The sequence below is a fragment of the Sturnira hondurensis genome, unplaced genomic scaffold (assembly GCF_014824575.4).
Source record: "Sturnira hondurensis isolate 20B ecotype Veracruz unplaced genomic scaffold, ASM1482457v3 Scaffold0022319, whole genome shotgun sequence".
Lineage (NCBI taxonomy): Eukaryota > Metazoa > Chordata > Mammalia > Chiroptera > Phyllostomidae > Sturnira > Sturnira hondurensis.
In genome coordinates this window covers 6,105,481-6,121,105 of record NW_028094950.1, presented here as the reverse complement: position 1 = coordinate 6,121,105, position 15,625 = coordinate 6,105,481, and the positions used below count along the sequence as shown (strand labels likewise).

At 48.6% G+C, this 15,625-nt stretch overlaps 1 protein-coding gene across 1 annotated transcript in view; it reads right to left on the bottom strand.

Annotated features, from left to right (window-relative positions):
* NBAS (NBAS subunit of NRZ tethering complex) overlaps positions 1–15,625 on the bottom strand; it is a 248,103-nt gene that overhangs the window by 100,523 nt on the left and 131,955 nt on the right. The window contains exon 35 of the mRNA XM_037035490.1: positions 2,339–2,506. Within this exon, the coding sequence (XP_036891385.1) occupies positions 2,339–2,506 (168 nt within the window). The remainder of the gene's footprint in view (positions 1–2,338; positions 2,507–15,625) is intronic.

Genomic DNA, 15,625 nt, shown 5'->3' with positions numbered 1-15,625 from the left:
AACATTTAACTTAGGAAATGTTAACCAACATTAAAGGCTAGCCTTTCACACCAACCACACTGGTCTACTTTGTGGGTCCCACCTCTAGGGCTGCCTTCCATTAGTAGGTTCCCGTCCACGCTGTGGGCCTGCTCAGACCCCCCTCCCCTTCCAGGCCCACCTGAGACCTCACCTGCTGAAACCTGACCAGAGGGGGTAAGATACAACTGTGCGCCTGTCGGTCCCCACCTCTCAAACAGCCACAGCCCACACAACTGCCTTTTACACTGGTCATCAGCGTTCCTCATCAGCAAATCAGTACTTCAGTATCTCCAGTCTGGTTAATTATACTTACATTCTGCTTTCCTGAAACAGATCCTGAAGGTTCTTACTGGAAGAACCAAGCAAGAGACAGTCACATGTTCCTCCAAGTTCATCGAGCACTTACTTTACACCACCCATCGCCCAGGGACACAGTGAAGCCACTGCAGCCAGTGATGATCGAAAGGACAACTGGAACTCAGTAAAAGCTATACAGTATGTACAACGTTAACACTTATCTAAGACGCACACCCTCAACAAGTCCAACAGGTGAGACAAGAAAGCAACCACCATCACAGCCCAGTGGGACACGTGCAGTGATAAGAGAGGTACAGACTTACCCCAAAGTCAAGCACGGCGCCTCTTGGTCAATGGTACCTTCACTTACCCAACTGCCTGGCTATCATCCCGAGTCCTCCTCTTTCCTGCACGTCCCACATACAGACCATGAGCAGGTCCACAAAACACATCCCCAAACCGGCCACTTCTCACTTCTTCCCTGGCCGCCCTGGCCCAAACCACCACCATGCCGCACCTGGGGTATGGGATGGAGATCTACCCTTTGCTTCCACTCCTGACTCACCGCTGCTAGCTCTCGACACAGCATTTAGGATGATCTTACTAAAGGCAAAGCTGGGCCCCACAGCCGCAGAGCCCGATTCTCCAACAGCTTCCCGTCCTACTCAGAATAACATCGGTGGTCCTGACACGGGGCTTTGTGCGGTTGGCCGCTCCACCCCGCTCTGATCTTGGGTCCCATCACGCTCCCCACCATCCACTCTGCTCACACTGCACTGGCCTCCTCTCTGTTCTACACAGATGTCGAGCACATCCCCTCGCAAAGGCTTTGTACTCGTCCTGCGTGGCTCAGTCAGGTCCCTGCTCAGAGTGACAACTCTGCTGAGAAGCCTTGCTCCCCATCTGAAGAAGAATGTCCCTCCCCAGTGTCACCCATCATCCCCTCACCTGGCCTGTGTTCACAGTGCGCTTCACCTCCTGCCACCACATGTCGCAGAGTCTCTTTTGTTGCTCTCTTTGTGATCCCCACCAAACCACAGGTTCCACAGGGAATGGGAATGGGACTGAACTGTTTCCCATTCCCAGGGACCAGCACAGTGTCCAGCACACAGAAGGTGCCTGATGAGTATGTGCAGAATAACTGGATGAAAGAGTTAACTGACGCGGGAGATGGCCATGTGAGTGTTTGTGGAGATCTTACAAGTACGTGGCTTTTCACTCTTGGTTTTCCTGTGTGAGACTGAGCAAGAGCAGTGTCAGGGTGCAGAGAAGACGGCAGGGACAAGGGTCGACCTGTCACAGAAACCAAACTGGTCCACTGCTTGTCCTGACATCTGCTTCCAGATGGATGGGAGAGTCTGTTAAATTGTGCTCTTAGCCCAGGTCCCAAAGTGAGTGTCATGAGGGAAGACCTTTGGTCGGTGAGCAGGTAGGTCATGAGGGCAGGGACATCACAAATGGGTCCAGCTCCTTGCCCCATTCCACGTGTGTGGGCAGAGCAAGAAGGTGGGCATAGGAAGCAGACCCTCATCTAACTCTGCCAGCAAGTTGAGTTGACTTTGGACTTCCCAGCCTCCAAAATAGTGCGACATAGTGTGTGTTGTTTAACCCGGCCAACCCGGCCAACCCAGTAGTTTGGTACGGTGACCCAACCAACTAAAGAAAGCCCTCAGCTGGCTCTTCGTACTTTTCCTTTACTACCGGCTCGTAGAAACACAGCAAAAGCGAGTAAGCATTGATTAACTCATTTTCCTTTTCATCCCACTAAACTTAAATTCTGACATATAAACTCAACTCTACCTAAACTTAATTACTGTCTTTTGCAAGTATCTGTGGGAGTACATTACATTCTGTGAAATAAATGCCTCATTTCCTACATGACTCGAGGCCTAGATTTCTTAAGAGATTATTTTCATGCTCCGGAGAAGACACGGCTGTGACCACAGTGAAAACGGCTGAAGAGCAGGGCTGGTGGGCCGGTGGGAACCACAGACGGACTTCCAGCACAGGCCCCACTCACCTGCAGGGGTCGGAGGTAGGTCAGAGACCTCTTCCACCACTGCCCATCGCTGACCGCCTGCAGCGCCGCCTTGGTGGTGGCCGTGGTGTCGGACAGGACCTTCATGGTGGTGGCGGTGGTCCAGTGGAGCAGGTCCGCCGAGCTGCTGCCAGGGACACTGGCTTCCCCCTGTGATGAAAAAGAGACGAGAAAAGCAAAACTGTGCGCTGTCCCAACAGCAGAGAGTGATGATGTGACTACTTAAAATCATCAGACACGACAACAAATAAATGAGACGAGCCCTCCGCTAGCGGCAGAATAATGCGAAACTAAGCACTACGGCGTAGTGTTCCTCCGTGAATCGTCTACAAAAGGAAATCTGGTAAAGGGGAAACCATCATAGCTCATTAGTCAAGTAATCCCCCTCAGAAACATTTAGGAGGTAAAAATGGGCCCCATGTTTTTTTACCAGCGTAAGATCCTGCCAATGAGACACACTCATGCCTGTTTCTTCGACAAGATATTTGAGAGTATTCATTATCTAGAGTAAGAAATAAATTATTCACTCAAACAATGCAGAGTTTTACAATAACACTGCAGAGTACATATTAAAATACCATTTGACACAAAAATAAACTACAGCTCAGATGAGTCAAATACGCTGCACACGGGCCACCAGCTTTTGGGGTATCTCCCCTCTTTGTGACCAGGCCTGGCGAGCAAAACGTGCAGCCCGCCTGTTCTCTGCAGGGTTTTGCTGCATCAGCGATCTCTCTTCCGCACACACACAGACACTGATGTTTGTATTAATTCAAGGTCATTTTCTCTTCTCCACTATAAAACGACTACAGTCTCACTGAAGGTGGGTTGAGAAATTCAAAAGCGTGGGGGAAGGAGAATGTGTGCACAGCTGGATGAAGTAAAGACACCACCTCCTTCCTGTCTACAGTCCAGGCTTAGCGAGCTCTCCCCAGAAAAGTTTTACTGAAGTCTGAGGTCTACTAAAAATGTGTGCGTGTAAGTGCCCAGCTTGACCGACGTTCACACACCCATGCGGCCAGCACTGAGACTCAGGCTGAGAACACCAGAACGCCAGACAGCGCTCTGCTCACCTCCACACACCACCAGCGCCGAGCTAAATGCTGTCCTGACTCCTAGAGGCACAGATGGACTTTGCCTACTCTAAGTAGGGGTGCCCAACCTTCGGCCCACAGGCCACATGCAGCCCAGGGTGGCTGTGAATGTGGTCCAACACAAAATTATAAATTTACTTAAAACATTATGAGATTTTTTTTGTGATTATGTGCCACACTGTATTTAACGTGTGGCCCAAGACAACTCTTCTTCTTCCAGTGCGGCCCTATTGACACCAAAAGTTTGTACACCCCTGAAAGTTTAGGTGAATAAGATTACGTTCTTTTGTGTTGGGTTTCTTTCCTTCAACAAACTTCATTCCTATTCTTACAAGTAGATGAACACTGTCCAACTCACTGTTAGTGTAATGCCACCACGTGTGAAGGTAAGAGCGTTACAGCGTGTGGGGACATCAGAACTTGTTCACCCTCTCACTCCCAACGAGCGTTTGGCTGCTCCGCAGTCTGGAGCTAAGCCCAGCCATTCTGCCCCGAACACGCCAGCGGTTCACCTGTAGTGAACATACACGCTTCTGGGTGAGCACCCAGCAGTGGAATTGCTATGACACAGACTATGCCTACGTCCAGACTTAGAAAAGAGTACAAAGATTTTCTAAACTGGTTGTACCAATTTCTGTTCTACCAAGCAATTACAAGAGTTCCGGTTTCTCCACATCCATGCACGCCTCTTTCCTTTTAGCAGTACTGGTGATTCTCTTTGTGGTTTTAATTTGCATCTCCCCAGGGGCTAAGGAAGTTGAACACCTTTTCAGCATTTGTTGGCCGTGTGAGTATCTCATTTCTCGAAGAGTCCATTCATGTCTCTTGCCCATTCTTCTGTTGGTGGTCATTCTTTCTTATTCATTTGTAAGGATTCTTTAGATATTCTGGATAAACATCTCTTATTAGGTATATGAATTGCGAATATTTTCCGTTTCTCTGAAAATTAACTTTTCTTTTTTTTAAAATATATTTTATTGATTATACCATTACAGTTGTTCTATTCCCCCCCTTCAATCCCCTCCACCCGCACCCTCCCTCCCCCACCATTCTCCCCCCCTTAGTTTATAACCACGTGTCTCAAGTTCTTTGGATTCTATATTTCCCCCACTATTCTCGCCCTCCCCCCTATCTATTTTCTACCTACCATCTATGCTATTTTCTGTGCCTTCTCCCCCCTTCTCCCCCTCCCACCCCCCTGTTTCTAACCCTCCATGTGTTCTTCATTTCTATGGTTCCACTCCTGATCTAGCTGTCCTCTTGGTTTGCTTTTGTTTTAGGTGTGGCTGTTAATAACTGTGAGTTTGCTGTCCTTTCACTGTTTATATTTTTCATCTTCTTTTTCTTATATAAGTCCCTTTAGCATTTCATATAATAAGGGCTTGGTGATGATGAACTCCTTGAACTTGACCTTATCTGAGAAGCACTTTATCTGTCCTTCCATTCTAAATGAAAGTTTTGCTGGATAAAGCAATCTTGGCTGTAGGTCTTTGGATTTCATGACTTGGAATACTTCTTTCCAGCCCCTTCTTGCCTGTAAGGTCTCTTTTGAGAAATCCGCTGACAGTCTGATGGGTACTCCTTTGTAGGTGACTGTCCCCTTATCCCTTGCTGCTTCTAGGATTCTCTCCTTCATTTTAGTCTTGGCTAATGTAATTATGATGTGCCTTGGTGTGTTCCTTCTTGGGTCCAACTTCTTTGGGACTCTCTGAGCTTCCTGGATTTCCTGGAAGTCTATTTCCTTTGCCAGACTGGGGAAGTTCTCCTTTATTATTTGTTCAAATACGTTTTCCACTCGTGGCTGTTTCTTTCCCCCTTCTGGTACCCCTATAATTCGGATGTTGGAACGTTTAAAGATGTCCTGGAGGTTCCTAAGCCTCTCTTCATCTTTTTGAATTCTCGTTTCTTCATTCCTTTCTGGTCGGATGTTTTGTTCTTCCTCCTGGTCCATTCCATTGATTTGTGTCCCCGTTTCCTTTCCATCACTATTGGTTTCCTGTGCATCTCCCTTCATTTCAATTAGTTTAGCCTTCATATGTTCCTCTAATTTATGACTTTGTTCCTCTAATTTGTAACTATAATCTACCAGTTCTGTGAGCATCCCGATAGTGTCCTGAATTGTGCTTCTGAGAGGCTGGCAATTTCTCGGTCGCTGAGAGTTATTGGCTCTTGGACTTTGAGTTCTTCTTGCGCCGTCTTTCGGGTTGTTCGTGCCTGTTCCATAGCAGGATCAGAGCCCTAAAGTGTTCACTAGAACAGGGCAACTAAGTCGCTGGGTTGTGACGCTGTATGTGGGGGCGGGGTCAAAGAGGGATTATGGCGTCCTGTCCGCCACCTGCCGCCACGGCCCTCACTGGTGCCGCAGTTGCTGCCGTCGCCGTCACCGTCACCGGGCCCACGTGTTTCGTCCCACTGCACGCGAATGTGCCACCGCCGTCAGCCCTCGCCCCCTGGGGCCTGCGTGGTCTGTCTCACTGTGCGCGAATATGCACCCGCGGTCTGCTCCGCACCCCAACTGGTTCCTGTCTGCCTGCGCGCCTGGGTCGGGGGCCCTGTCCTGCCCGACCCTGCTCGCTGCTGGCTCCGCCCCTCTTACCATCCCGTTGAACGGTTAGATGTAGTTGGGCTTCCGTATAATTCAATTTTCTGTCCTTTGGTTGTGTCTTTGTTTCTCCAAACCTTTGTTGTATTCAAACTTGGTTGTGGGAGAAGGCACAGTGTTTCCACCTATGCCTCCATCTTGGCGGAAGTCCGTGAAAATTAACTTTTCATTGACTCAATTATACCTCTTTATTAATGAAGTTCTTAAATTCTAAATTAGTCTAAGTTCTCAGTTCTGTCACTTTATGAGTAGTATTTATGCATCATATTTAAGAAATCTTGGTCTACTCCAAGGTCACAAAGATATTCTTCTGAATTTTCCTTTACATGTAATATTTTCACTGTAAGTAAAATCCAGTTAGGAGAAGGTACTACCCCCTCTCCTACGCACTCACAGCATTAGAGTCACACTTCAGTGCACTTACCACAATACATTGATGTTACAGTTTTTTTTGGCTTGTCTGTTTGCCTCCCCAACAAGGCAATTGCCCTCCAAGGGTGGGGACAACGTCTATTCCTTGCTGTATCCTCAGAGTGTATGAAACCCTAATGCATCGTTTGAATCTGTAGGTAGGGGTAAGAAGCCGGGTTTTACAGCACTATTTACTTAAATGTTTGAAGATACATTTTCTGAAGCCTAATACGTTCATGTTTACAGGAGCTAAATGTTATTCAAATAAGATTGCATGTCACACGTTCAGTTCCTGTTCATCTTTAGAATCTTCTTAATTGAGCAGGCGTGCTGAACGATTTCGATGTCATCAACTAATCCAAGTACAGAACTAAAAATATAAACATGGTAAGAAATAGGGCACTTCGATAGAATGCAACTCCATTCAGAGGCAAAAATCAGTTCTACTGAAATGTATCAACAAACACAGGCTATGAAACAATTATTGAATTTCAAAACATGAACCTAAACTTTACTGCTGTTCACATGGATGCACTGGCTCCAGAAAGAAAACTTAAAACATATGAAACTTAAGTTTGCTTGAGAAGATAAGTGAAATCCACATGCACAGGAAGAGGCATAATACAAGGGCTATTCTGTAAGAGACCCTAGTGGGAATTACCAAGGAGAAAGTAAAATCAAAAGCTCATTTGGACCACAGCGGAGATTGAATTTGGGGGCAGTCTACCACGATTACTGTGTAACCACAGGCATTAATGAGGAAAACAGTTCTCTTTCAACTTCACATAATGAAGAAAGAAGAAAGACATTAGGCAAAATCCTGAAATGATGACTGCTGGCACATTTTATTCAGAGTTGCATTCTGCTAATTAATTTAGAGTGCAGAGCAGCAGAAATAAATTAATGCTCAAAACCAAATCAACAACTCCCAGCATAAAATTTAACACGAAACCTCATTAATGTCGAGTGTGCTGCAAGCTTAACGGGGCACTCACGGAGCATGGGCAGCACTGGGCACACCCCGCAACGGACGCCTCCACCTAGCGATGCGGGTCCCATGCGGGTCCGCATGAACGAGGGTGGGTCCGCATGAACGAGGGTAGGTCTGCATGAACGAGGGCAGGTCTGCATGAACGAGGGCGGCTCCGAATGGCAAGCCGGGCTCCCAGAAGTGATTCCCGTTGGCCATCACCACAGTGACTCAGCTGTCTGAGAGCTGCTCTCTCTGGTGTCTGGTCACTCGGGGTTACTTTCTGGGCGACCTGCTTGCCTGCCACAACTGAGCTGGTGGTACACATCCACGAAGTAAGGGTGACAGAGCCCAGACTGAGCTCAACCACTCTCTCCTCCAACACACCTTGTAAATGTATCTGAGGCAGGAGAAGCAGCAGCTAGGGAAATTCCTTGGCAAGCAGAACAGGGAAACTGGCCTCAGCCCACACCCACCCGCCTGCCTCCCTCTTCCTTGCAGGACCTCTCCCGTAAGCACAAAGCCGTCAGGACAATGAATGAGGCTCTGATCAGCATCAGATAACCTTACTAATTAATAAAGTCTTGGGTCTGTTGACAACAGAGGCAGAGTTTGGGTCAGACTAGAGAAGACACCTAAGCCTCAGTTGTGTTTTAGCTCGAGGCCCAGAAAAGCAGCAAAGCCAGACGAAGAGACACCATGCCGGCACAAGGACCAGATATAGTGACCAGTGACCCCATGTCCTAGCACTGACCGCTCAGTCGGCCCTGACCCCATAAGTTCTTTCTGATGAATCAGCACATTGAAAAAAACACCTGGGAAGCTGAGGAACCTTCTATTGAGATCCTTCCCTGGGACCTCCCCCAAAGCCCCTACCTTTAGAAAACAGATGAGAACCCCCCAGACAGAGGACCCAGGGCACACACTCCAGGGAGCACACCTGTGCCTCTCCCACCCTTCTTCCCTCAGGTTCGTACTTTGCTTTGTAGAGACCTGCAGTCAGGGGAGCAGTAAGCAACGGCACCTCACCCAGGCTAACCCTGACCCTGTCTCCAAGGGTCTTCCTTGGAGTCCAGGCAGCCCAGCTGGCTCACTTCTTCGGTCTCCGACTTTCCTTCTAAAAGGCCAAGACAGCTCTCCAAGCAGCTACTTGAATCCTATCTTTGTACTTTTGCTTTGCATGCCTAATAAACTCCCTCTTGCACTAGGTTTTTTGGCTCTAAATTCTTTCCTTGCAGAACTCAAGATCTGATCACTTCTAACGTCTGGTGCCAGAATTCAGATGGTCTTGTCACCCTTCTTGGTTTGGATGTTTCTTAGGTTGACATTCACTTGGTGTCGTGCAGCAGGATTCCAAAGAAGCCCAGACGTGCCCACCTTGCACACCAGGACCTGTGCTAGGTGCCAGCAGGGGCCCTCTGTGCCCTGCTAAGTCCTCGCTTTGCATCGGGTGAACTTGGGTGAGTTTTTCTTGGAATTCTGGGTCTCCCTGTTTCAAAGTAAGATGCCCTGACTTTATCTAGCTGTTTAAAAAAAACCCTCAAGGTGGAACTAAAGGTTAAGAGTTGAGATAACCCAGGGTAAGGACAAAAGCTGAAACACTCAGGACAGGAGGGCAAACAAGGGGTGGCTGGTTGTAACCTTGGCTTCTCAATGGAATCGCTCTCTGAGAGTCTGAACCAAACCTTCTGCTGAACAAATCATAGCCTGAGCTCACTCAGCTCCAAAGAGAAGGAGCACTTCCTCCCTCCAGCTCAAACTCCAGGAATTCTTGGGCGACTAAGTCTCCAGGTGGAGGTGTGCAGGGCATCCCTCACTCCTACAGGAGCCCCTCAGGGAACTGCAACACAATGGCATCTCAGTAACCGACTCCACCAGGACATGCACACGAGGGAAGGCTGGTTGTCCAGCGCTCCCACGTCCTCAAGGTGGCATTTGGGGAGAGAAGCCGAGACAAGAGGGTCAGGGCAGCCCCTTGGGAGGTGACAGCCCCTGGGAGCTCAGCCCATAAGCAGCACCCTTCTCCTCGCTATACAATATCCCTAGAAGTATGTTCAGATTCTGCAGATCTCAAAATAAAATAAAATTAAATTAACATGGGAAATCGGGCCCCTAAGGCCAAAAACTCTCAGTCCCCAGGCCCCCTGAATACTCCTGCAGATACACAATTAATAGGAAGCCTTTATTCGCTTAACTGCAATTACTTAGAGAAACGGAAATATGTAACTAGATGTGGTAACAACTTGAGATGGCCAGGATGGAGCTCTCTGGCTTCCCTCTCCCCACCAGGCCTCTTAAAGGACCAGGGCTGCTGGGAACACGAAAGGCAGAGCACCAGGTCAACAGCCCCCAAACTGAAGGCCGGGTCAGAGGAGGGGTCTCCCCCCCGAGGTGATGGGGACAGTCGGCACTCTTTGTAGAGAAAGCCACGAGACCTGCGGTAGGCTGGCTGAGGCTGGGCTAGTCCAGAGAGAGACGCCTCACACAAGGGCAAGGGCCACACTTGTCAGTTACCGTGTGGAGTCAAGTGCACCTGCCCGAGCAGGGCAAGTCTGACATCGGAGCCCCACCACGGCGGCAGCAGTACAGCTGTCCTCAGAGCACGGGGCGGGCACTCCACACACCAGGTGCTCCTGGGCGGCTGGGTACCTGCCCTGTTTATGCCTCAGGACGGCCCAAAACAGGCCCGAGGCTCGCAGGCACAGCCAACTCTTGGCTCGTTACACTCCCGCCTCTCCGTAAGTGGGAAACCAGTCCATGGTGCCTCGGGATACCCGCTGTGAAGTTCACATTCACCGACTGGGAGAAAGCTGACACTGAGCTCCTCACGAAAAAGAGGCAACACGGCCTGGCTCCGGTATAAACTGGGTGGGAGAGGTTCGGTCGGTCAATGGCCCCATCACTTTTAACGTTCTCTTACAACTACACCTATTCTGACATTCCAAGGAAAAGTGGGTGTAGATTCCATACCCCGGAGCCCCTCTGGCCCTCGGGGACGACCCTAAACTGCACGGTCCCTGTAAACGAGATCCTCCTGTAACCACTGCACTACACTCGCAGCTGCGCCTGGCAACCCGCCCTCCACCACGGAGCCTGAAAGGAAACCAACGTACCCAGGTGGGAAGACACACTCCGGAACAGGCGGGCGATCTGTCCGTCCTTTGCAGGTATTTAGGTGACAACCCAATTCTTGGGGTATCAGAAACAACTGTCCCTGTTTTACAAATGAAGTCTTTTCGGGGCCAAAGGTAGGGCTCCAGAAACGATCCAGAGCTCACGATTCGTTTTACCTCCCCCAACCCCCCATTTATCTCAAAAGGCTTATAAATAATTGGCTTTATGAAACCAAAGTCTTCCGAGGAGGAGCTTGCATTTCTTTCCCTGTGTCCGGAGCTGTAAATACTCGGTCTCCTTCAAGAACTCTTCTCGGGGGCCTCTTTTAAGATGCACGTTTCTGGGACATGCAGCCAACATATCCACAAAATCACTTCACTCCACACACATCTCTGGCCTGTGTACACCATTTAAGCACTAGGCAACAGGGTTACCATGACGATTAAGACCAGTCCCCTGCTCTCAAGGAAGTCACAGCACATTAGGAAAGAAAGGCAAATTGCGTGATTTGCCTCATTTCACCAATAAACTGAGAACTTGTCAAACTGGGCCCTCCCCGTGTAGTAACAGAATCTAGCCCCACCCACCGTACCCACTTCTTACCTTCCTCATTGATTTTACTCACTGATCCTTCAACAGGCATTTGTGACATCAAACACAAAAATGACAGACACTGTTCTAGAAGCTGAAAACTGAGCAGTGAACGAAACAGGGTCCCTGCCTCGAAGGCCTTACATTCTGAGAGAAGGGAGCAGAAAATAAATAGAATACATGTCAGAGAAGTGTGTCAATGAATGACAGAGTCTGGGAGAGAAAGAAAGTGGCACACAGCCGGGGCTGGGGGGCTGGGCTGGGCGGCTATGATGCTGTATATAGAGACCAGGGAAGCTCTCAGTAAGGAGACATTTGAGCAGAGAACTGAAGGAAGTGAGAGGACAAGTCGCCTGGATATTTGGAAGAACATTCCAGGTAGAACACAGACACAGCAGGTGTTGGGAACGCTTACAGAAATGGCCAGGAGGCCCAGAGGACCACCGTCTGCTGAGCAAAGTGAGTGAGTGTGGGGAGGCGGGGGAGGTGGGGAGAAGGGATCGAGTCACACAGGTAGCAGGGAAGACGGAGCACAGATGTCCTTGTAGGCAACTGTGAAAACTTCACGGCTACTCTGAGAGACGTGATGATCTGACATTTTTACGGACCCCGGCTGCCCGGCTGAGCAGACTACGGCAGGGAGAGGGCAGGAGGAGGAAGACAAGGAGACCACACCGTAATCTCCAGGTGAGATACGCTGGCCATTTAGACCAGGGTGGTATCGGTGACGATGGTAAGACCAGGTCCAATTCCAAGTTCACTGGGAGAGGGGAGCCAAAGCATTTCTTGGTGACTGGATGTTATGTAAAAAAAAGAGAAGCAGCGGGGACACCTGGAAAACAGGAGCTGCCATTTCCTGACACGGGAGAGACCACAGGAAGATCAGTGGTTCCATTTTCACAAACTGAGACTGGGCGTCTGTAAGAAGCGTGCGTACAGATGTCAGGTTGGCGGCCGCACATACATGTGCAGGACTCGCACATACATGCGCAGGACTCCGAAAGTCAGGGCCAGAGCTGCAAAGCAGGCGACCACCTGCACAGAGCTGATCCTGAAGTCACGGCAGTGGGTGAGACTGCAAGGGAACGGGTGTCAAGGGAGCCCCAGAGTGTCCAGGGTTTAGTGGGGGAGAGGAGGAAGGACCAGCTAAGACAATGAAAGTGGCCAGTGAGCTACGAATACGACAAACGGGTTGTCCCTCAAACAAGTATTATCCAATGTTACTGACAGGTCAAATGAAACACTGACATCTGACCCACAAATTTAGGAACAAGGGTCACTGGTGACCTAGACACAAGCAGGTCTGATGCATCAGCAGGAGTGAAAACCTCGAGGGGAGTCGGGAAAGGATAACCAGGTAAGAAGCAGCAACCGCTGCTCCGTGTCAAGCAGAGGGGTCCATGAGAAGTCCCTCAGCACAGCACGTACGAGACCCCCCGGGGTGAGGGCTCACGTCACGATGCCGCCTCCGAAGTGAAGGGAACTGCGGAGCCCCGCAGACGGCACAGAAACCCACACAAGCTGAATGCGCTGGCTTTGGGAAATACCTTTAGCACGTGGAATTAAATAGCAAATCTAAATAAAACACAAAAATGTATTCTTATTACAAAAGGAGTTATTTTAAAACTTAAAGAAAACAACATAAATATATTAGAACTGGGTGGGCCGTATGAAAGGCAAAATAAATCTGGAATTCTCATACTGGTGCTGAAAAAAAAAGACAGCTGATTTAAACCTTGGTGAAGAATGTTAGTCTGTGATACAGATTTGCCGACCCAGTCAAATATGGTCACGTTCACCATTATCTACTAAGCAGGCACGTTCTCGGACGAGCACGCCAACAAGCGGAGAACGTGCCCCTGCGTCCGAGCCCCGAGGGAGACGCTGCGCACAGGCCGGCTGTGTGACCGGGTTCTGCAGGACGGTTCTGCCTTCCACAGAGAATACTCGCCAGGCAATGCTGTCAAAACACAACTAACAGAACAAAAGGAGGACCTACTGTGTTCCCAGGGAGGTGCTGACATCACGACAAGTAAACACGGCAAAGTCAGGACTTCACAGAGTTATGGAGGATGAACCACAAAAACCCAGGAGATTCATTTCACCAATTATCTCAGGAGCTCTCTTCTACCCAGACACGCTAGCATAAATACACAAAGATGCACACAGAAAATGATCGGTGAAGCTCAGTTTCATGGAGAGAAAAACTGGACACCATCAAAATGTCCAGAACAAAGGGAACTACCCATAAACACGGTACCCGCACTGATGCCCGCTGTATAAACGGTCTGCACATAATCACAAGAGCCAACGTCCATGACACACAACGTTACATGAAGAAGCAGGCTTCAGAGTGCCACACGCAGTATGAATGCATTTTACTTTGCAAATCAAAGTGATAACTGCCCAAGAGACAGAGGACAGCTGTACAGAAAATCTGTCTACACTCAGAGACTAAGTCTGGAAAGACACGTACATAAAAAGTATATATGTACTTTAAAATGTTTACCTCTGGACAGTGGGATTCATGGAATGGGAGAGAAAGAACTGAGAGAGAAGAAAGAGAACTTATAAATTAATATATTGTTGATTTTATTGTTTGTATATTTTTAAAAAGCAGAAAGACCAAAATTATCACAAATTTCCATGTACCTATTACCAAAAGTTAACAAATACAAATGCTAATATTTTATCATAGGTATTTCACATCTCTTTCCTTTCTCCCTTTTTTTTCCTTTCAAGAAATAAAATATGCCCTGGCCGGTGTGGTTGAGCTGGTTGGGTGTCATCCCATAAATCAAAAGGTCACAGGTTTGATTCCTTGTCAGAGCACAGGCCTAGGTTGTGGGGTTCAGGCCCCAGTCGGGGTGCCTGCAGGAGGCAACCAATCAATGTTTCTCTCTCACATCAATGTTTTTCTTCCTCTAATCCTCCCTTCCCTCCCCTCTATAATCAGTAGGCATGTCCTCAAGTGAGGGCCCCAAGGAACTGGGCCACCCCACCCCCAGATCCCAGTCTGGGCTTCCCCCATCCTCAGCCCTGTGAGGCCGAGGGCGCCCTGTGCAAAGCTACCACAGCACAGGGCTCTGCACTGCTGCCCCGCAGGACTAGGAGACGAAGGACACCACAGAGGCACAGAGTCTGTGCTCAGGGTCTGCGGAGACCGAAATTACACCAGAGGAGATGCCTCCAAACATACACGGAAACAGACAGTAGCACACACTGGACTGTAACACAAATCCACTCCAGATGAAATTATTTCATTCAAAACCTCAAAATATTAATTTGTGTTTGTACATACTGAATACAAGATTTAAAATCCTTTAAGAAGGAACAAGCTGTCATGAAATGTAAAAGAAAACAAAACAAATGTCCTATTTAGTTCATTTTTGTGTATGGTATGAGGTGAAGTTCTAAATACATCTTTTTGTATGTGGACACAAAGAAGTCTTCGAGTCTGTACTTATTGCATGTAAAAAAGCGGCTCACTGTTACTTATTTATCGATAACATAAAAGATCAAGCCACAAAACTCTCAGGGAAAAAGCACAGGAGTGAATCCCCACAACCCAGGCAGAGGCACAGATGTCTTAAATGCCCCACCAAACGCACACACAACCGAAGAAAGGACTGACGCACTGGACTTCAGCAACTTCAAAAGTCACCATTAAGAAAGTAAAAAGTCAGCTCAAACACTGGGAGAAATATATTTTCAATTTACACATCTGGTAAAGGACTTGTACCCAGGATTTAAAAAACTCTTACAGCTCAGTAGTAAGAACACACAAATAACCCAGTTACAAAATGGGCAGAATATCTGTGGCCATTTCTCCGAAATAGGATCTGGGAGTGAAATAGGAGGGAGCGAAATAGGAGGGAGTGACAAGCACAGCAAAAGGTGTCGCTGCCACGCACTATTTGGAGAACGCTCACCAAAATGAGAGTGTGCGCCCCATGCACCAGCAAGGATGACTTCCGTTCAAAAGCCCCTCCGCAGCAAGTGCCAGGGAGCATGCGGGGAAACTGGACTTCCCTGCCGCCTGGTGGGAAAAGTGAAATACCGCGGCCCCTTTGGGAAACAGCTGGCAGTTCCTGCGATGCATCTGTCGCAATGCGGCACTCCCGCACCTCCACATGCAGACAAGAACCCAAGACGTATTCCCGTACCAAGACTTGCCCAGCCACCGTGATGGCACCGTTACTCATGGCAGCTCAGAAGTGGAAACAGTCCAAAGCGCCATGGGCTGGTGAGCAGAAGGAGAAAGGACTGTCTGGGACCCTGGAGTACAACTGCCATCTTGCTCACTTTCCTTCCAGTCTTTCTAACCGATCCCTACATAAGTTCAGAAGAGCTCTCTGCCTAGGCCACGCCCCAGTTCTGAACATGAATTAGTCCAGCTGTATAAATCTGCAGCCACTTAAAATGTTCACAACAAGTTTTCCCACAGTGAAAATGATTTTTTAATGGGAACCTTGTATTTAATCCAT